General features: G+C 34.4%; 1 protein-coding gene across 1 annotated transcript; it reads left to right on the top strand.

Annotated features, from left to right (window-relative positions):
• Nucleotides 1-13,869: 13,869 nt before the first annotated feature.
• LOC120070692 (40S ribosomal protein S24-1-like) lies at nucleotides 13,870-16,369 on the top strand. Its single transcript, XM_039022537.1, has 5 exons — nucleotides 13,870-14,073; nucleotides 14,739-14,780; nucleotides 15,049-15,219; nucleotides 15,909-15,995; nucleotides 16,090-16,369. The coding sequence occupies exons 1-5, from the start codon at nucleotides 14,002-14,004 to the stop codon at nucleotides 16,129-16,131; spliced, it is 414 nt and encodes a 137-aa protein (XP_038878465.1). The 5' UTR covers nucleotides 13,870-14,001; the 3' UTR covers nucleotides 16,132-16,369.
• Nucleotides 16,370-22,466: the final 6,097 nt, after the last annotated feature.

The following is a 22,466-nucleotide window of genomic DNA, read 5'->3' as shown; positions in this document are numbered from 1 at the left end:
GGAGGCATCACGACCCTGGCCTGATGCTCAATTGCGCATGCGCAGAGAGGAAAGTCTTTCAAAGTCCGTAGCGTTGCAATGCTCCCCTAGAGCATTGCAACGCTACCTATTATGCCTTCTAGTGTTGAGCAGGGGCGTTGGACTGGCGTTGCGACAGTGGTTTTGTCAATCTTCATAGCGTTGCGATGCTCGTAGTAGCGTTGCAACACTGGCCTGCACCCGAGCCTATTGCCTTCAAGCGTTGAGCGAGCATTAGACTTAGGCTATTGATGAGCGTTGCGACGCTGAAACAGGGTTGTTTGGTCCTTTGTCATCTCAGCTCTGTTTGGGTGCACTCAATTCTCGATTTTTCGTACTTTTTGCTTAATTCTTCAACTTTGCAACGTAATTGCTCCATGGGATCAATTCACCTACAAAATAAGACAAATAGACACAAGAATTATCCAAAAATAGTAAAGTTAAGGTCATAAACTTAGCTCTTTTTTAGAGCTAACAGCTGCGATAGCAACGTCGCAACGCTAAGCAACAGAATGCTTCTATTCTTCACATTTTTAGCTCTGTACTTGTCCCGAACACCTCCATTTCTTCCCGATCTCCTCAGCAACTATTGCTCTTTCGATTAACACAGCAACTCGAAGCAAGAATTAAATTGTCCAAAAAAAAACAATGAGCCCTTACAATTTAATCAAATTAAAAGTAATCTAGTGCCAAAATCGAAAACATCCAATTTTGCAAAACGACATTCAAACATTCCAAACGAAAAATATTAAACGCACGTCTAAACTGATTTTGTTTCGAAAAATATGAAGAACATGGATGCAAGAAATTGGCTCTGGTACCAATTGAAGGGATTCAATCTCGCAGTGGAAGCGTTTTGTGTGAGAACGTCTTGCATCCCATAGTTCGATTTTTACATAAACAAATTCATTATACTAAAACAGAATATAAACATGAAATTAGCATACTTCGGGGAAAAGATTAGAACCATTTTTACCTTTGTAAGTGAGAATGTCAGTGCTGCTATCATGGTCATCATTCTGAGTTGTGGCAGAATATCCACTAGGATTACGTTAGAGATCCCAAGGTATGCAATCAATCGCTTCTTCTTCAGGTGTGTGCTCGGCATATGCACACAGTTCCTATGATCAACTACAAAAAATTAACACTTCGGTGCAGATTAACTTGTGACATGCAGTAAACAGGGATTTTAAACGTACTTTAGCTCGAGTATATTTTTAAGCATGAATTCCTAGCATTATTAACACATATTTTGCTTATCTAACCTTATTATTCTAAGAAAAATGTTAAAATAAATTGTATTTCTACAAGTTATCACATCCCCAAATTTAGAATAATGCTTGTCCTCAAGCATATCTTATATTAAGGAAATTCAAACTTATTCTACACTTCTAAGTTGTGCTGACTAGCTTCTCAGAATTCTTTTGATTTGCACTTCTTTCTCAAGCTACACTATTCTCTTAGGCCCAATAAATTCTTTAAAGAAATATTTTCTTAATTTCAATTCGGCAAACATTCGCTCAAAAACCTTTTTCTTATTATGAACACTTTTGTATCCCCTTTTTCTTTTGTAATGAATTTGTTTGGAAAAGAAAAGTAGTTTCAACACTATGTGGTTACTTATTCATATTATAGCAAGGCATTGAACTTGGTTATGCCCTTTGTTTTGGCTTGCCCCCACAAGTGTCATGCGAACATCCAACTACGGTTGTGTGCCAAGTTTAACTCAACTCTTATCTTAGCTAAGTTTAACTTTTGCCAGACATTGGAGTTGTTTTTATTAAATGTTACTTACATTGCACTGATCCTGGTTACCTACCTTCATTTTGGCTTACCTGCACAGCTGTCATGCGAACTATCCAACTGCAAACAAATTCCTTTCACAACTTAACTCTTATCAGGTTGGTTTTTCCCTTGCGTTGACAGCGAAATTCATTATTGATAAATTTTTTTCTTGAAGTAAAATGATGTATGTAAACGTAATACGTAAGTTAAACGCATCTGCTCAGACTTTTCCCACCCCCAAAATTTTTAGAATAGCAAGGTTCTCATTGCTAAAAAACTAAAAACAAAATTATTTGAGAATTTTGAAAAAAGGGTTTGAGTAGAGGCTTGCGCGCATAAAATTGAGACTGGAAAACGATTAAGAAGCTACTAAGGACAAGAGAGGTAAGCAACTCTTAGTGAGTGGACTTAATGAAGCGATGTAGATATCATCACAATTGCTAATTTTTCAATGCACAAAAAGACATAAAATAAAGAATAATTTAAAAAGGATAAGGTATGGAAAAATAACAAGGCAAGATCAGATAAAAACAGAATAATGAGTGCAAATAATCAAAGAATTCATTTCATTAAAAGATTGTAGTGCGTTAAATTACAAAACATATAAATTGAAGCAAGAGAAAACAAAAGATAAAGAGAATCCATTTCCCAAACATTAACCCCAAATTTATTGCTGCGTTGGAGGGTCATCATTCCTGCGTTTAGGAGTAGGATTTAGGTCATCATAGAAATGCAAAAGTTGGTGAAGAAGAGGAGGGACAGCGGGACCATGGCGATAACCAGTTAAGAAATTGAAGTACACATAGTCCCGCTGGGTTTGGAGAGATAGATGTTGGGCATGATAGAGACACCTTGTTGTAAGGAATTAATGGACTGTCTTAAAGGCCACAAGGTGATTGATCTTTGTGCAAATGAAGTCCTTTAACTCCTCAAGGTTGATGGCTGAGACGAGTGGATGTGGTGAGGAAATGCGGCGGGGGGATTGGTACGACGAGATGTCTAGATCCTCACCATCTTTGGCTTGGTGCTGGTTATTGATGGAGTAAACTAACAAGCAGCGAAAAAAATTAAAATCAATAAGCACTCTAATTACATTTAGTTTGAGTTTAAAACATGCTATTGCAAAACAATTTCACAAGAGGGTTTGCAGAACACAATACCTTTGATGAACCCTCATTGAATCCAGTTGAGTTCCATGAAATAATGCTTCAATCTTCAAGTAGACCACCATAAAGATCTTCACTAATATTCTCTTGCAAGGATTGTGTAGTGGAAACACTAAATTGAGTTGAATTTGAAGGACTTGAAGAAGGTGACTTGAGGGTTTCAAATTATGCAAAATTTTGGTAGAAATTCTGAATGCATGGCTAATCATTCAGCCTAACACTCCAATTTATAAAGCTTTTAACATGCAATCACAGAGCTTGCATGAAGGTCAACTTCTTCTTCATGAAATTAATGGAGATTGAGTGGAATTGGATGAATAAGATGTTTGTATCTTTAGTGGAGATTTCCAACTTTTGGAATTTTCCTTTTGTTTTTCAAGTTGAATTTTCTAAAATCAATTTAATAAACAAATTGATTTATATGTTTTATTAGTTTTATAAAAATAAATTCAACTAATTAAGTTTTAGATAAAACTAATTAATTAAAGTTTTTAATTAATCTTGTTAATTTAATATCTAATATTAAATTAATAAAATACCAATTTCACTACAATGAATTTAATTTCATGTAATTAATATTTAAATCATAATTAAACATTAAATGATTCTCCAATTTTGTTTAATTTCGAAAAAATTAAACATTTTAATTGTATCAAATACAATTAATAAAAACCCTAATTGAATTTGAACATTTCAAATTCTAAACCTTAATTTCGAATCTCATCAAGATCACTCAATTTACATCCAAATTACGAGCTAGTAAAGGGACCTTATGGACTTACAAATCATGAGCTCCAATGATTTGCAATTAATTGGTTAAACTCTTTAAACTGAATTAATCACTATTCGTTAACTACCAAGTCATTCCACTATAGCTCGATGGTTGCACTCTTCTCACTGTAGATATATTTTTGTCTATTTTAACCATAATCGGTAAGTCGATCCTTCATAGGTCGGTCATTCGTATTTACAGCTAGGTCAAAGATTACCGTTTTACCCCTGTAAATATATCTTGCTTCTTAAGCTCCCACTGATCCTCCATTGAACAATTGATTTATAGTCCAACTTATAAATCATAACCCTCTCTTTCATGAGAGGGTGGGGCCCCGTTGTTCAAGACTAGGCATTAGTGCTTAAGAGAACAACCTATCTGCTAACCCTAAGTCGGGTAGGAGTGAATTTCATATTGCAAAGCTATGTCCCCGCTATCTATCCAGTCCTATCCTCAAAATGGGAGGTTTATTGAGCAGTGTTGTTGGACTACTATCACCTATGCAGATTAAAGGATAATCTCAAATAAACAGGAGTTCAAAGTTAACTCAGGATTAAGATCGAGTTACCCTAGGTCACTAAGTTTGAAATAGTCAATTTTAACAATAAACAGTTGTTATAAAGAAAAGTGACTATTTTGAGATCCGGTCTTATGTAAACTCATTGCATAAAATGCCCCTACTCGCATATCTCCACATGAATGATTTTTAGATCATATCATTTGTATCAGTATACGAAATGGGTCACATCCAATAGTATCACTAGGATGAGGTACCCAATCACATCCATATACTTATAGACCATTTTTGGCTATATACTAAAACTTGATCATCTATTATGTCGCCACAGAAAGTTATATTTTATAGCCATGGATTTGTTTATTGGATTTTCGTAAAAGAATGCAATATCAACAACAATTTATTGAATAAAATACTCAAAAATATTTTTATTGATAAATAGAATATGTTAACAATATTTACGAACTACGAGTTTAGGACATTTCCAACAATCTCCCACTTGGACTAATATTCCAGTGAGACGAGCATATAAATATATAATGTTTACAATGTTGAGAAATATAGAGAGAAAATACAATAAACTAGGGCATCTAAAATACCCTTTTACATTCTCCCACTTGTCCTACTAGGTGGCCCTTGAACACTTTAGTCGAAAGGGCCTTCGTAAAAGGATTAGCGAGGTTGTCTTATGAGGCTATCTGCGTGACTATCACGTCTCCTCGGTGTACGATCTCTCTGATGAGATGGTACTTTCTTTCGATGTGTTTTCCATGTTTGTGACTCCTTGGTTCCTTGGAATTAGCAACTGCATCGCTGTTGTCACAATACAGAGTAATGGGTAGGTGTATATTTGGAACCACTTCCAAATCTGTTAGAAATTTACGCAGACACACTACTTTTTTAGCTGCTTCACATGCAACTACGTATTTTGCTTCCATCGTGGAGTCAGCTATACAACTTTGTTTAATGCTTCTCCATACTATAACTCCTCCATTAAGAGTGGAAACTGATCCTGAAGTAGATTTTCTAAAATCTACATTAGTCTGAAAATCAGAACCAGTGTATCCTGTAAGGATCAAATCCTTAGGTTCATATACAAGCGCATAGTCCCTCGTTCTCCTGAGATACTTGAAGATGTTTTTTACAGCTATCCAATGACTGTGTCTTGGGTTAGATTGGAACCTACTGACGATTCCAACTACGAAGCATATGTCAGGATGTGTATACAACATAGCGTACATCAGACTCCCAACTATCGATACATTCTTTTCATTTCCTCAATTTCTTGAAGTGTCTTAGGACACCGTTCCTTCGACAGATGAGTTCCATGTCTAAAAGGTAACATACCATTTTTGGAATTTTGCATATTATATCTCAACAACATTTTTTCAATATAAGATGCTTGAGATATTGCTAGGGTTTTGTTCTTTCAAGTTTGAAAAATTTGAGTCCCAAGAACATATTGAGCATTTCCCCAAATCTTTCATTTGGAACTGTGATGCTAACCATCTCTTTACGTCAGCAAGGAAACTCCATTAGGACAAATCTCAGGTCGTCGATGATAAGTATTGTGTCGATAATTTTAGAGTTTTTTTTTTTTTATAATTTTAGTTCTTTTATTTTATTATCATATTATTATATTATATATTATCCTTATTCGTATTCCCATTGTGCTCCTCAATTTGACAACACGTTATTAGCACAAGCTTCTGTCGCATCCCTTGCTGAAGGTAGGTTCTAAAGGTAGGTCTATTTTTTCTCTTTATTATAATCAATAAATAAAATGTTATTTTGCATATTTGGTACATAATAAAAATTTCTAATATAAATACAATGTTTTGTGGTAGTGTTGCTATGACAAATCTTGCGAAATTAGAATTCGCAGCCCTTGACATTAATGGAAATAATTATTTGACATGGGTATTCGATGTCGAAATCCACTTGGATGTATGAACCTTGGGGAAATAATTAAAGAAGAAAATACGAAATCCAGTCAAGACAAAGTAAAAGCTAAGATTTTACTTCGTCATCATCTCCACGAGGGATTAAAAATAGAGTATCTCAAATCATAAGTGATTACAGTTCCACGTTACTTAAAATTAGTTCAAAATTGTTGGTATGTGGAGAGAAAATTACTAATGATGATATGTTAGAGAAGACAATTTCTACATTTCATATCTCGAATATGCTCTACAGTATCGAGAGAAAGGTTTTAAACAGTATTTTGAACTAATTTCATGTCTTCTCATGACCTAACAAAATAACGAGTTATTGATGAAAAATCATAAATCTCGACCAATTGGAACAACCATTCCCTAAAGTGAATTATGCGATTTTTAATAATAATCGTGGTCGAAGTCGTAGTCGTTGTTGAGGTCATAACCGTGACAGAGGAAGAAATAATAATTATTTTTGTGGTGGTCGTTTAGATCATTGAAATTTCAAAAGAACCATACGAAATAATGATTATAAATGAAAAGGTGTACAAGATAATAATTCAAGAAGAATAGAAAATGTGGAATCTAATTTTGCCTAACAGGATAATGAGATATTTGACTCATCCAATATAACAGATTTGGATGTGGCACATTTTTCTAATTCTCCTCAAGAAAAAATTGGCACGATTGATAACATAACATGTGTTTCTTTTGATTTTGAGAAATTGCAAGATTAATGTTTATTTTTAGTCTATCTTTCATGATATTTTTAACTAAGATTGAACTTTTAATAGTGCAAGTTTTGTTTCTCTTATCGTAATTATTTTGTTGAATGAAGAAGCATGGACAATTTTCATATGTTGAGTGTGTAAAACCCAAGCCCTAATTACTTTAAGTAAGAGTAGGTAATGTGATCTCTAATGAGCTATGATGGAATCATGTCTTAGGAATTATAAAAGAAAGAAGGAAGCTATGATGTGGTAAATGACCTAGGTGGCAAAATGAATGAAGGGTGAATTGATGAATTTCACTAAATGTTGGCTAAGGATGGAGCTCACGTAATGGGCTTGGAGATGAGGAATCAAACATGAGTTGGTGAGGAATTTTGAATGTGGGTTAACTATACTAAAGAGAGAGGTTAACTAAAATGTAAAGAAAAATATATTGGAATTCCCAAAATAGAGAAAGTGGGAAATTAAGAATTTGTTTCTTTTAAAAGGAAAATGTTATACCCATGAAGTAAATTATTAAATACTACATTAGGATATAAAATTTAAAGCAAAAAAAAAAAATGTTTAATTTCAACCCTTAATCTTCATTAGTGGGCTAAGTGGCCCAAGGAGATTTTATGTAGGATTTTGGGAGGTGGTAAGCAGAAAGGCTGACTTCATTTAATTGACTTGAACAAATTATTCAAGCTATTTGTGTAATTTCAGTGGCATTTGAAAGCTCTTTGTGTCTATTTTTTGTGGCTGTGCTGATGAAGGGAAAACTCGCCGGAATAAGGCCGGAGGAGCAAAATAAATATGAAGGGTTCGTTTCTCGGGTGAATATAGGCCATCAGTGAAGAATTGAAGCTCTAGGACGAATCACGAAGATTTTTTAGCTAAAAATTTGAGTTAGTATTACTAACTCAGTTATAAACAACTTTTTAGAATGAAACTTTTTAAGATGAGGCTTGAATTGAGTTATATATTTTTTAAATTTGAACTGGAAATTGTTGCACAAGCAGACAGCTGCTTGAATTGGGGCTAATGCTGAAGTTTTGAATCTCCAGATAAACGACGAAGAATTTTGAGCTAAAATTTTAAGGTAATGTTGCTGACTTGATTCTAAGCAAGTTTGTAAAAGGAAGTTCCTTGAGATAAGTTCTGGAAATAGTTGTTGAAAATGAATCTGGAGTTTGATGCTCCAAAATTTTTCTAAGTATGAAGAGTATGGGCAATCAAAGGGTGTATTCTTTTGGCCCTCAAGCCTCCAAATTGGCTAAGTGTCTAACCCTCAAAGTGAATGGTAGGAGGCACAATGTGATGGTTTGACATATGAGCTTGATTTATTGAGGAGGCCTAAAAGGAAGGCTAATTTAAATATTAAGTAGTATGCTTATATGTGTAGGTTCAACGCCCATTGGAGAAGCCTATAAAGCCTTAAGGAAGCAAACTTGAAGGACCTGTGAGTGACTATAAATGATTTATAAATGGTTTATAAATATTTTAATAATCCATGCTTTATTGACAGTTACCTTTATGTTGGTTATTTTACAAGAAGTTCCAAGCAACGTATTTCTCTAAAGTTTATAAACGCATGCTAGTTACAAAGTTTATGAAATATGCTTTGGTACACTGGTTGAACCATGGTAGTTTTCAAAAGGAGTTTATGTTACAAGTATTCGTATTATGTTTTAAAGCATATGTGCTCTTAATGTTGTTGAGCATGCGTTAGCAAATGATGTTCTTGTGAAAAATATGATTTATGAGATCAAGCTTTCAGTAAGCATGTTTTATGAAAATGTTTTCCTATCAGGTATTTTCAGCTCAATACTGAAGTACAAGGAGAAGGTATCCGAGTTGTACTACCTAGTTTCAGTTATGTTATGATTCTGATGCTGAAGTACATAGAGAAGATATCAGAATAATTCACTTAGTTCAGTGATAAGCAGTGGTACCCTGCCTCAGTTATGATCTTTGACATCAGGATCCAGTTTGCTTTACGTGCACGTATGACAGTTAATCAGTTTAGTAGGATTGAACAAAAGGGTTCTTTCCTAGCATTGGTTGTAAGGTGCTGAACAAAAGGGTTCTCACCCCAGCTCAAACTTATGTTTGAGAGATCGAACACAATGGGTTTTCTCTTAAACATCATACCCGACGATAAGATTGAACCACGAGGGTTCTTTCTTAGCATTGGCTAGAAGATGTTGAACAAAAGGGTTCTCACACTAGGCCAGGCTAATGTTTGAGAGATTGAACAAAAGGGTTCTCTCTTGAACATGATACTGATGTTGAAATTGAACCACGAGGGTTTTCTCTCAACCAGGAATCAGTTTACCTATGTTTTTCAGATACAATGGTTTTAAAAATTTTATGTACATGTTTGCTTGACATATTTTAGTTCCAGTATTATGTTTTCGAGCTTTCAGTTTAAGCATGAGATTTATGTTTTTATTAAGTCACTCACTAGGCGAGTAGCTCATTCTTTCAAATGTTTTTCTTTTCCCAGGTAGTGGTCATCTCCCCAGAGGTTAGCTGTCATGCTGCTCTGCCACTCAAGAACTCCAGTTAAAAGTCCAAAGTCTAGAGAGAAGTTTTAGGTGTTTACTCTTTAAATGTCTGTACATATGTGTTGCTCATATTAGGGACTTTCAAAATATATTGGGAACGCTGAACTCTGTATGTGTTAATATGATGTAATTATGTTGTTGATCCCTGGTATTCTGAGGTTATTTTTAAAATTTCATTAGTTTGGTGAACGTTATATATGTACTCCAGGGATCTAAGCGGGTTAAAGATGTTAGTTAGGCAGCAAGTGCCACAAAAGGGTTGGTAACTACTGTCGTCACATTCACTTCTAGATTAAGAAGGGTAATTTGGGAGGGGTGTGACAGAGTGACTCAAACATGAGCAAATAAGATATATGTCTAGCAGACAGTGCAACTACGGAAGCAATACTTATATGTAGAAAATATTTTTCCAAATTGAAAATTTTGAAAGCAAATGTCAATACAATATCAGGTTTTGCAAACCTGATTCAAGGCTTTGGAAAGGAAAATATTATTTTCCTAGAGAAACAAAATTTTCAAGTAACGGTGCATTGTTCTCTAGTCAATCAAAGAGAAATTTGCTAAGCCTTAAAGATATATGTTGCAATGGTTATCATATTGAGACTGATAGTAAGAATAATATGGAGTATCTATTATATCTGTTGTCTCACATGAAAAAAAATATACTGGAAAAACTGTTTGCGTTACCATCTTGATTATATATACTTGTATATACGAGTAATTGAAACATACAACAATGAACTTGGAGTTCATGAATCCATATATATTTGCTATTTGGCATGACATATTGGGTCATCCTGGGTCTATAATGATGAGAAGAATTATCGAGAATTCAATTGGACACCCATTGAAGAGCTAGAAGATTCTACAATCTAATGAATTATCATGTGATGCTTGCACTCAAGGAAAATTAATAATTAGACCATCACCAACTAAAGTGAGGATTGAATCATCTGCATTTCTAGAATGAATTCATGATGATATATGTGGATCTATCAACCCACCAAGTGGACCATTTAAATATTTTATGCTATTAATAGACACATCCAGTAGATGGTCACATGTGTGCTTATTATCAAGTCAAAACATTGCATTTGCAAGATTACTTGCTCAAATAATTAAGTTAAGAGCACAATTTCCTTATTATATAATTAAAATTATTCGTCTTGATAATGCTGGTGAATTTACATCCCAAGCTTTTGATGTTTATTGTGTGTCAATTAGGATAAATGTTGAACATCTTGTAGCTCATGTTCATACACAAAATGATTTAGCTGAATCATTTATAAAACGTTTGCAATTAATTGTTAAACCATTGTTTATAAGAGCTAAGCTTCCTACATCTGTATGGAGACATGTTATTTTGCATGTAGTGTCACTTGTACGCATTAGGTCAGTAGCTTATCATAAGTACTTGTCATTACAATTAGTTTATGACCATAAGCCAAATAATGCCCATCTGAGAATTTTTTTATGTGTAGTATATGTTCCAATTGCTCCAACACAATGTACTAACTTAGGTATATATGTTGGATTTAATTCTCCATCAATTACTAAATATCTTGAACCTTTGACGAGTGATGTATTTACTGCACGATTTGTTGGTTGTCATTTTAGTGAGATAAATTTTCCAACATTAAGAGGCGGAATTAAGAAGTTGAAAAAAGAAATTATATGGAATGCGTCGTTATTGTCTCATTTAGATCCCCTTACAGATCAAACTTGAAGTTCAGAAAATAATTTATTTACAAAATATAGTAAATCAATTACTAGATGCATTTATAGATGCAAAGAAAGTAACAAAGTCACATATACTAGTTGCAAATGTTCTATCGAAAATTGATATCCTAACACAACAAGTTGTCATTAATGAGTCTGGAACATGCCAGAAGCGTGATAGACCAGTGGGTTCCAAAGATAAAAATCTTTAGAAAAGAAAAATAATTAATAGTAAAAAAGACTTGATTAAGGATGTAAATACCCATGAAAAAATCATTGACATGACTAGTGAGGAAGGTGAAATACCTAAACATAATAATGAGATTTCAATAAACTATGTCATGATAAAAAAAAAAAAAAAAGGAACCAAACTAATATAGTTATTAACAACATTTTTGTATATAATGTTGTTCTTGATACTATATCTAAAAATGAGGATCCTAAACTAAAATCTGTTGAAGAATGTCGACATAGAAAATATTAGCTAAGTGGAAAGAAGCAATAGCGGTAAAATTGAACTCATTTTCAAAACATCTAGTTTTTAGACCAATAGTTCACACCAAAAGGTGTCAAACCTATGGGATACAAATGGGTATTTGTGAGAAAAAGAAATGAAAATAATGAGGTCACAAGATATAAAGCAAGACTAGTTGCATAAGGTTTTCACAAAGACCTGGTATTGATTATGAGGAAATATATTTTCCAGTGGTGGATGCAATTACACCAAGATATTTAATTGGTTTGATTGTGTATGAAAGTCTGGACATGTATCTTTTGGATGTAGTCACGACATACTTATATGGATCTTTTGATAATGATATTTATATGAAAATCCCAGAAGGATTTAAGATACATGAAACATATAAATCAAGTTCTCGATAATTGTATTCAATAAAGTTATAGAGATCACTATATGGATTTGAACAATTAGGACGAATGCGATACAATCGCTTGAGTGGATATTTGTTGAAAGAAGGATATCAAAACAATCCAATATGTCCGTGTGTTTTTATAAAGAAATCATAGTTAAGATTTTATATTATAACTATATATATTGATGATTTAAATATAATTGGAACTTCTAAAGAGCTTTCAAAGGTAATAAAATATCTCAATAAAGAATTTGAGAGGAAAGATCTTGGGAAACCAAAATTTTGCCTTGGTTTACAAATTGAACATTTAGCAGATGAGATTTTTGTTGATTAATCGGCTTATACAAAAATTTGTTTGCAAATATTTTTTATGGACAAAAGCACATCCATTGAACATTCCAATGGAAGTTCATTCACTAGATGTGAAGAAAGATATATTTCGACCTCGAGATAACAATGAAAAACTTCTTGGTCTTGAAGTACCATATCTTAGAGATGTGCAATTGGAGCACTTATGTATCTTGTTAATAAGACAAGATCATATATTGCATTTTCAGTCAATTTATTAGCTAGATATAATTATTCTCCAACGAAAAGGCATTGGAATGAAATTAAGCATATACTCTGTTATCTCCAAGGAACATCGATATGAGTTTATTTTATTCAAATAAATCAAATTTTGATCTAGTTGGTTATGTAGTTTCTGGATATTTATCTGATCCACATAAAGCTAGATCTCAAATAGGTTATCTATTCACAAGTGAAGGAATTACTATATCATGACGATCAATGAAATAGACCATAATAGCTACTTCCTAAAAATTATGTTGAAATTCTTGCAATTCACGAAGTTAGTTGAGAATGTGTATGGTTGAGAATGTGTATGGCTAAGATCAATGACTCAACACATTCATGGAACATGTAGCTTGTCTTATAATAAAAATCTTCCAACAATATTATATGAAAACAACACAACATGCATAGCCTAAATCAAAGGAGGATATATTAAAAGAGATTGAATCAAGCATATTTCACTGTAACTTTTCTATACTCATGTCTTGAAGAAAATGATGACATCATTGTATAACAAATTTGTTCGAAGGATAGCTTGGCCAAATTATTTACAAAGACATTACCTACAACAACCTTTGAAAAATTGATGCACAATATTGGAATGCGGCGACTCAAATATCTCAAGTGATGTTTCTATGAGGGGGAGCAAATATATTGTATACTTTTAGGAGTATAAATTATATAAAATATGTACTTTTTCCCTTTCACTATGATTTTTTCCCATTGAATTTTTTCCTAGTAATGAGGGATATTTCACATATATATAGACATCTCAAGGGGGAGTATTACAAATATTATAAAATAGATGTCCAATGCTTAGTGTCCTAAAAGCCATGTGTCAATCTTCATATTATTCATGTGCCTTGTATTCATGCTTAGTATCCATGTAAGATCACATCTTACTTGTCAAATTGTCTATAAAGAGTAGCATTTTGTGGTTTCAAATTATACGCATATTAATGAGAAAATCCACTTTAAAATTTCACTTTGAATTTTCATATTATCCTACTTTTATAATTTTAATTATTTTATTTTATTATTATATTATATTTTATCCACATCCGTATTCCCATTGTATTATTCGAGTACAATTTTTTTATTATTTTTCAAACAAAGAGCCTAAAACCGGCTATTTCATCAAATTTCCCCCCCCAAAACCTAGGTGGCCCTTGAATAACGGGCTTCGAAGGAAAGCCCATAACAATAACCCATCATAGCAATAGCAACAATGGCGGCTCCTCCTAGGGTTTCATCACTATAACTCAAGGTTTCATTTCTTTCTTATTCTCTCCTCTTTGCCGAACCTTCGTCTTCCTGCTCTCTGCTACACTTCACTTCACTTCATCGTATTCCTCACCGACAATGGCTGACAAGGCGGTCACCATACGTACCAGAAAGTTCATGACCAACCGGCTTCTCTCCAGGAAGCAATTTGTGAGTCCCCTTCTTTTCTTTTCTACGTTTTATCAACAACGAAAGATTAGTTTTGAACTTTGAAGTCTTTCTCGGAGTAGTTTCGTTAAGGAGAAATCCAATATTCAAACTTTAGATCTCTATTACGCGTTGGTTTAAAGTATAAGATTCAACAATCCATATTCAAATTAATGAAAACCTTTTGTTTAAGGTTTTCTTAGGTGATTCCCATTTGACCCCAGTTTTCATATGTAACCCAATTTAGTTCTGTAGTTTGATGTTCGTTTTCTTTGTCGACGTCTACTCCATTCACATCTGCTAACCTTCCGTTATAACTAGCTGACAAATGTTTATTTGCTCTGTGATTTTGTACTTTTTCTTTGAATCATCTTCACAATGTACAAGTTTTGTGTGAATGCTGGCTGCCTATCTGATATCATATCCTATGAGTTTCTTTATGCGACCAGAAATTTGGTAGGGCTAGACCGGTCACTCGTGGATATTGAAAAAAGCATGTTTTATGAATATGCTGTGAACCGTATAAGTATGGGTGTTCGTGTCCTTTCGTATTCTACTGGCTGAGAGCATCCTGGGAGTTCACTCAAGCCACACCACCATGATAATAGAGTCCAATACTTCAATTTGTAGGCTTTAGTTCTTACTGTTCCTTTTCTGGTTTGATGCAGATCATTGATGTTCTTCACCCAGGAAGACCAAACGTCTCTAAGGTAAGTTGATTTTACTTGAGAAAGTTATTGTGCTATTGCTTTAGCATAACTGCAGTGCAGCTTGTGGATTGCTTTCATAATGAATAAATCCAGCAATTATGTCTTACACCCAATTTATCAGAGTTTGAATTTGGAATTTTTTGGTATCTTTAACGTTTTATGCCAAGCAACAGATACATTGTTGAGTTAAATGGTTTTGAGTTTCAAGTCTGATTGCATGTTTAATTGTCTGCTCATTTGGTTTCACTTTTTCCTTTTTGATTTGAAGGCAGAGCTGAAGGAAAAGTTGGCAAGAATATATGATGTGAAGGATGCAAATGCAATTTTTGTCTTTAAGTTCCGAACTCACTTTGGAGGTGGTAAATCAACTGGATTCGGTTTGATTTATGATTCTGTTGAAAATGCAAAAAAATATGAGCCCAAGTACCGGCTCATCAGGGTAATTTCGTTTCCTTATTAATATTTCCTTCTACTGAGTTGTGATTTGTTAGATCTTTACAATGTCATGAATTGCTTTTGTACATAAAGGAAGAGTCCTGTCCTTGATCCATCATCCATGTTTATTTATTGTCTGATGGATGAATGTGTTATTTGCACCTCTTTTCCCTTTTGTATCTGTGTAGGCTTTGCCCACACACATTATATTTGATGCAAGATTCTAATTAGTACTGTTAACTAATGGATTCAATAGGTTTCAAAAGTATGGACACTGCTTCGAGCACTGTTTGTTTAACATGTGCAACATGTGTGATACACGTGTTCACTTCTGATTTGGTGGGAGACAAATGAATCTAGGGCTGGGGGGCATGTTAGAATGCAATTGGGACATGTGGAGGACATGTGTAGAGAATGAAATAAGAAGACGATGATTGATAATTCTTTTATTAATAGAGGGATATATAATCCTATAGAAACTAAACAAAATGGGGGTAGGGGTGAACTTTTTTTTTGGTTCCACTTGAATTTATCATCAGGAGTAGACGTTTACTCTTTATAAGATTCATATTTGATAAGAGGCCATGAATCATCATCTGTGCAATTGTGGTTCACTGTTTTTCAAAATAGTTTTCCAGCCTGGGTGAAAAAGTGTTGGGTTATTTCTGAAATCAAGTGCTATCTTCTTGACAGAATGGACTTGACACTAAAGTAGAAAAATCAAGGAAGCAAATGAAGGAGAGGAAGAACAGAGCCAAGAAGATTCGTGGAGTAAAGAAAGTGAGCAAACCCTTCGTTTTCTTGTTTGAGTTTCTAAATTTGAAAATAACACAATGTTTAATATTGGCTGCAATTTCCCCTTTTCTTTTATCAGACAAAGGCCTCGGACGCTGCCAAGGCTGGAAAGAAGAAATGAGCTTACTGCTGTGTTTTTGTGCCTTGGCCTTTTTCTCTCTATCATGTCTTTGTTTCATTCCTCCGTAAATTTTAATTCTTAAGTGGCGTTGGACACTGCAAATGAAATGATCGAAATCAATGTCTGGAGATTATTGACACCAATGTTTTAGCCATTAATTAAAAATTTGGAGTGCTTTTGCAGGGAACAATTTTGACATTAGTGACCCTATTATAGTGATGAAAGTTCTCATAAAAAAGTGGTAAACGTTTTGTTGCTTTTTCCTTTTCCATTTTTTTGTGGTGGTTTTTCTGCCTTTTTTTTTTTTTTTGGTGGTAGTACGATCCCTAGTTGTGACCATTTGAAAGACGAGGGAAATATTAATTTGGAATTTGGATAGTTGGTTTATGTACGAGCACAAGTTCAGGTGATGATGACTGGATTTCTCAAGCAAAATATCAGGCAGTTCGGCAAGCGTCTTTTTTCATGCTTATAACTAAACTCGTTTATTACATTGTTTTTAATAAGGTTTTTGAATTTTTTGTTTTTGATAATTTTTCTTATTTTCTTATCGTTTTCCACCATAGTTTTCATTTTTTTAAATTTTCACATGAATTCATAATCAAATTTCAATTAGTTTTCAAATCATGGCTAGGAATTTTGTAAAAAAATTAGGAAATTCGACTTTTTATAATGGTGTTAAACCTTAAATTAGAACTTAGTTTAAAATTTTAAGTTATATTTAATTGAATCTACCGAAGGACTAAACTTAAATGCTGACATGAGATTAACTTTGAGTTTAAAGACCATTAGATACAAACATGCAACTTTGAGTTTGATGAGAATTTGACACTAAAAAGTCCACTAACTCAAAATGGGATTTAGTGGGACAATGTTTTCAAATGATGATAATACTTAGCCATGCAAAAGTTGGCATTTTTCATTCACAAATGTTTGATCTTTCCACTAACTTGGTGAAAGTTTCACTCTCAAAGTCCAAAGTCAACAAATTTGACTTTTTGACTTTCAAAAATAAAAAGTCAACAATTCGACTTCTATTGTATTTTTGACCTAGTCAACAATTTGACTTTTAATGCAATTTTGACCAATTCCATTTAATTTCAAAATTAATTATAATAATCAATTTTAAAATTAAATAATATTAAATACTTAATTAAACAATTTAATTAATTTAATTTAATATTAAAATTCAACACTTATCCCAATTTATATGAATCCCTATTCATAATCTTGATATTTAAATCTTATTTAAATATCTCCCATTTTCTCTCTCTTTATGTTTAATTAACAATTAAACATTAGATTAAATATATCATATATATTTAACACTTTGCTCCAAAAATCGAATTTGAACACTTCAAATTTGTTCGTCATACTATTCTAAGGTTTAATCCGATATGAGCTAGTAGAGGGACCTCATGGACCTACAGATCATGGGCTTCAACGGTTTGCGTTTAACTGGTTAAACTCTTTAACCTAATTAACTACCATTCGTTAACTACCGGGTCACTCCACTAAAGATCAGTAGTTGCAGTCCTCGCTGTAAATATATCATGTCCACTTGATATAACCATGATTAGTAAGTTAACCCTTCATAGGTTGTTTGTAATAACGGCTGGGTCAAAAGCTGTTTACCCCCAAGATTACATCTTACTCCTTAAGTCCCACTAATCCTCTAATGAACAATTGGTTTGTGATCCAATCATTAAGGCTAATGAGAGGGTGGGGCCTCTTATTCAAGACCCGAAGTTAGCACTTAAGGGAACAACCTCTCTACTATCCCTAAAAGCGGGTAGGAGTGAATTCCGCCTTGTACCATATGTCCCCAGCTATCTACCCGATCTTATCCCTGAAATGGAAGGCTTATTGAGACGGCTCTGTTGAGCCAACCCTCACCCATGAAAATCTAAGGATAATCCCAAATAAACAGAAGTTCATAGTTAGCTCAGGATTAAGGTTAAGTTACTTAGGTCATCACTTTGAAATAGTTAGTCTTGAACAGTAAACAACATTATAAAGTAAGAGTGACTTAATTCTTTGTCCGATTTTACGCAAACTCATTGCATAGGACGCCCCACTCCTCATGTCAATACATGAACGAATCAGGATCATTTCGTTTGTAGCACTTTACAACAAATTGTAACAACTAATGAATGTGTCATATACTATAGACCGTTTTGACTATTTTCTAAACTTGATCCACTCTTATGTCTCCACATAAAGTTCATGTATTCAAATAATAGCCATGGATCTTTAATTTATTGGATTTAGAATTTACAAGTGCAATTCACATATTCAACAATAGTTTTATTAAATAAACATCAATAACATCTTTATTAATAATAGAATATGTTAATCATTATAAATTGTGATTTTTAGGACATACAACCTAACATAAATATCTTCCATTGCTGAAATTAAGGTGATAGGATTTTGGCCTGTGACATCCTCCCCCATCTAATTAGGCGACGACCTCGTCGCCTCCTCTTAGTATGATTGCATATTGTCTTCATGGTTCCACAAAGATAGCTCGTGCTCCCAACTTGACTCAGCCTCAGATAATCCTTTCCATTGTATGTACCAAGTATTCGATGTAGCATGAATGACTTCCTCGCCTTGGAATTTCTTGATGTGCGATGATTTTCGTTACAACACGGTCATGAGTAGTAGTGACTGCAGTAGGGGGTCTCTTGGATTCACCTTCTACTTGGATCTTCTTTATCAACATGACATGGTTTAGGAAAGCTTACGTGAAATACGAGATGAACCTTAAGATGAGAGGGCAGAGTGATGCGATATACGAGCTTCCCAATCCTTTTTTCCACAAGAAATGACCCCTCACGACAAGAAAAACCACCTTTCTTGACATTTGAAATTTTAAATACTTGACGTTTTTATGAAAAATCTCAAGAAATAGGTGATTTTAAAGAAAAAACATAAAGAATTGATTTTAAAAAGTGGGGGTTGTGCATTTTTCCTGGAAAATATAGTACTTGACGTTTTAAAAATGTCAAGTTCAATTAATGGATTCTTGATGTTTTAAAAACGTCAAGAATTGTAGAATATATAGGATAGTAGCATTGCAACGCTACGTATTTTTATGGAAAAATGAAAAACATGCGCCTACACATGCAGCGTTGCAATGCTCTCAATAGTGTTGCAACGCTACAGGTTTTGACAGGAAAATTGTGCGCTATTCAACAACATTGCAACACTCTTTTTGTAGTGATGCAACACTATCAGACAGATTTAAAAAAAATTCCAGCGGATTTAGTCGATTTTATTCGTAATACACTCCAAATCTTCTTGGTTTTTCACTTCCCTATGATGCATCTTTGTTATTCCATCAATTTTGAAGAGATTCTTCATTGAGGTAAGTAGATTTGAGGCATGGACTTTCAAAGTTAGGGCTTAATCTTGATTTTCTTGTTTAGATGGGTTTAATTCTTGATTTTCTTGGTTTGATTAGGCTTAATCTTGATTTTCTTGTTTAGATTAGGCTTAATCTTGTTTAGAGTAGGTTTGATTTTTTTTAGTTTAAGGCATGAAGTTTCGAAGGATTTGATTTTCTTGGTTTGAGGCATGAACTTTCAAAGTTAGGGCTTGAGGCTCGAACTTTCAAAGTTAGGGTTTAATCTATCATGTTTTTCTTGAATCTCATAATAAACTCTTGTGTCATATTGTTCTTGAATGAGATTGGATTTTAGAGAACTTGCCAAAGTTGGGATTGCCAATTTAATTCAATGCTTTGCCAAAGTTAGGGCTTTAATTTTAGAGAACAGGTAATAACTTGCCACTTTTCTTTAATTAAATGCTTGCCAAAGTTAGATATGTCAATGTGTCTAATTTGTTAGGGCTTTATGAACTAAGTAATTGAAGGATCTCATATCTAAGAGTTCCATGAGCGCGTTCGGATCGCTCCGATCTCACAGTGACCGAAATACAAATATATACATTCAACACATCCAGTTATGCAAACAAATCTAATTATCGGCATGCTACGAACAACAAATTAACAAAGGGACAGAGTTCCATACCAGTTGAAGACAATCTTCACACTCCGGAACTCCAACGCAACGAAACCCTCCAAGTGATCGACCAACACCCGACGGATACGTCGACTGCAGCAGCACGTACAACGCGAACTCACGACCGCAACGGGGACGACACCACCACTAAAGAACCCCGGGTATTCTCGAAGTGAAAACCCAAAGGGTGGGCTTTGGTGAATTTGGTAGAGGAAGAAGGAAACACAAATCGTGTAGGCGATAAGCAGGTGGGAGGGAAAACAACGCTATCGCATAGCAGAAGTGCTTATTGTTTAGAAGGAGCTACACGATCGTGTAGGATTTACTGAACAATCGTTTAGGAAAAGGTATACGATCGTTTAGTTAAATCGACACACAATACGATCATTTAGAGAAGCTATCTGATCGTGTAGGCGAGAGTTTGCGATCGTTTAGGCACACAAAGGAAAATCGTTTAGGGTGAGAAAATCTATCGTATAGTCTTTTGAACGATCGTTTTCTTTCACCAACACGCGCTTCACGAAATCTTTTGGGCGAATGACTTACTACGCAAAAATGAAAACAATTTTCATTTTAATTCATCGGTTACAATAACTGATGCTGTCCACTAACCCACGTCCGAACGTGAAATTTGGCATAATTATCTTATAATTAACCGACTAATTAATTAATAAATATAATCACATTATATTTTTATCCTATAGTTTGATATCACATATCTACTATAGTATTTTCTCCTCTACTTGATATAAATCATATTTATATCTAATTTCCTTCAAAATAATGTATCTCATACATTTAGTTAATTATATCATATATAATTAACCAATCCAATTATATCATATATAATCGAACTTCCTCTTGTCAATTTGAACATTTCAAATTAACCCAAATATTGGTTCTCAACTTTATCCAAGCTACCCAGGGGACCTAATGGATCTGTGGCTCGAAACTCCAACGGTACGTGAATAGCTGACTAAACTCTTTAGCCACGAGATCCACCATCAGTTAACTGTCAGGCATTTCACTAAAGACCAACAATTGAACTCTCCTTACCGCAGATATATTTCAGTGTCTATCGGATATAACCAATCATGAGTACGATGACCCTTCACAGATGCTCGTAAGTACAACTGGGCCAAATTACCGTTATGCCCCTGTAGTTACATCTTACTCCTTAAGTACCATTGAATCCTTTAATGAACAATACAACATAGTCTAACTATGTGTGAACACCTCTCGGGCCAAGAGAATGTGTGTGGTGCCACATCGTTCACTGTCCTAGGAAAACTAGCCACGCTCTCCCATTTCCATTCTGGCACCTCCAATGGCTGTAGCAAGTCCACTAGCTTCTGCCTTGGGGCCTTCACCTGTTGACAGACTAAACATTTGCTGATATAGTCAACTATCTCCCTTTTCATATTGGGCCACCAATAATACCGCTTCAAATCTTGGTACATTTTAGTACTACCTAGATGCATCGAGAATGGGGAGTTGTGAGCTTCTGTCAACAATTCCCCCTTCAGGCCATCATCTGTCGGTACACATAACCGTCCCTAATATAGAAGGCCCTGGTCCACCAACATGGAAAATTCACTGGCCTGGCCTGACCCTACCTGATGACATTTATAAACCAGGTCCGGATCACCCTATTGTGCAACAATAATCCTTTGCCTCAAGGTTGATCGTACTGTCAACTGACCTAGCTGCGAAGTGACTTCCCCCACTGCCACTGCAATCTTTGCTCGCTCCAGATCCTTACACAACTAAACCTGCCTAGTGATCAAGGTGGCCGAATGAGCGGTCTTTCGACTGAGGGCATCAGCCACAACATTTGCCTTACCTAGGTGGTAGAGGATCTCACAGTCATAATCCTTTACTAACTCGAGCCACCTGCGCTGCCTCATGTTTAACTCTTTTTGGGTGAAGAAGTATTTCAGACTTTTGTGGTCGGTGAAAACTTGGATCCTTTCCCCATACAAGTAGTGCCTCTAGATGTTCAGGGCAAACACCACCGCTGTCAGTTCCAAGTTGTAAGTAGGATAGTTTCTGTTGGGATTGGTGTCCTAATTCTCCAGAAGTCCCGTTGTTTTATAAAGATACACATTGTTCAATGAATAAAATAAGTGTTATTTAATTATGGTATTTACTCATATCCAATAAACAAAGCTCAATGGTTATCTTATGTGAACTTAAACATGTATATATGATATACAAGAGGATCATGCCTCAAGTGATAACCTAAATAGGTATGTAGTATAAGGATTAAGGTGGGATACATGATCCTAGTGGCACTACGGATACGAC

The sequence above is a fragment of the Benincasa hispida genome, chromosome 2, assembly GCF_009727055.1.
Source record: "Benincasa hispida cultivar B227 chromosome 2, ASM972705v1, whole genome shotgun sequence".
Classification (NCBI taxonomy): domain Eukaryota; kingdom Viridiplantae; phylum Streptophyta; class Magnoliopsida; order Cucurbitales; family Cucurbitaceae; genus Benincasa; species Benincasa hispida.
This window is presented reverse-complemented; position numbering and strand designations above follow the sequence as displayed.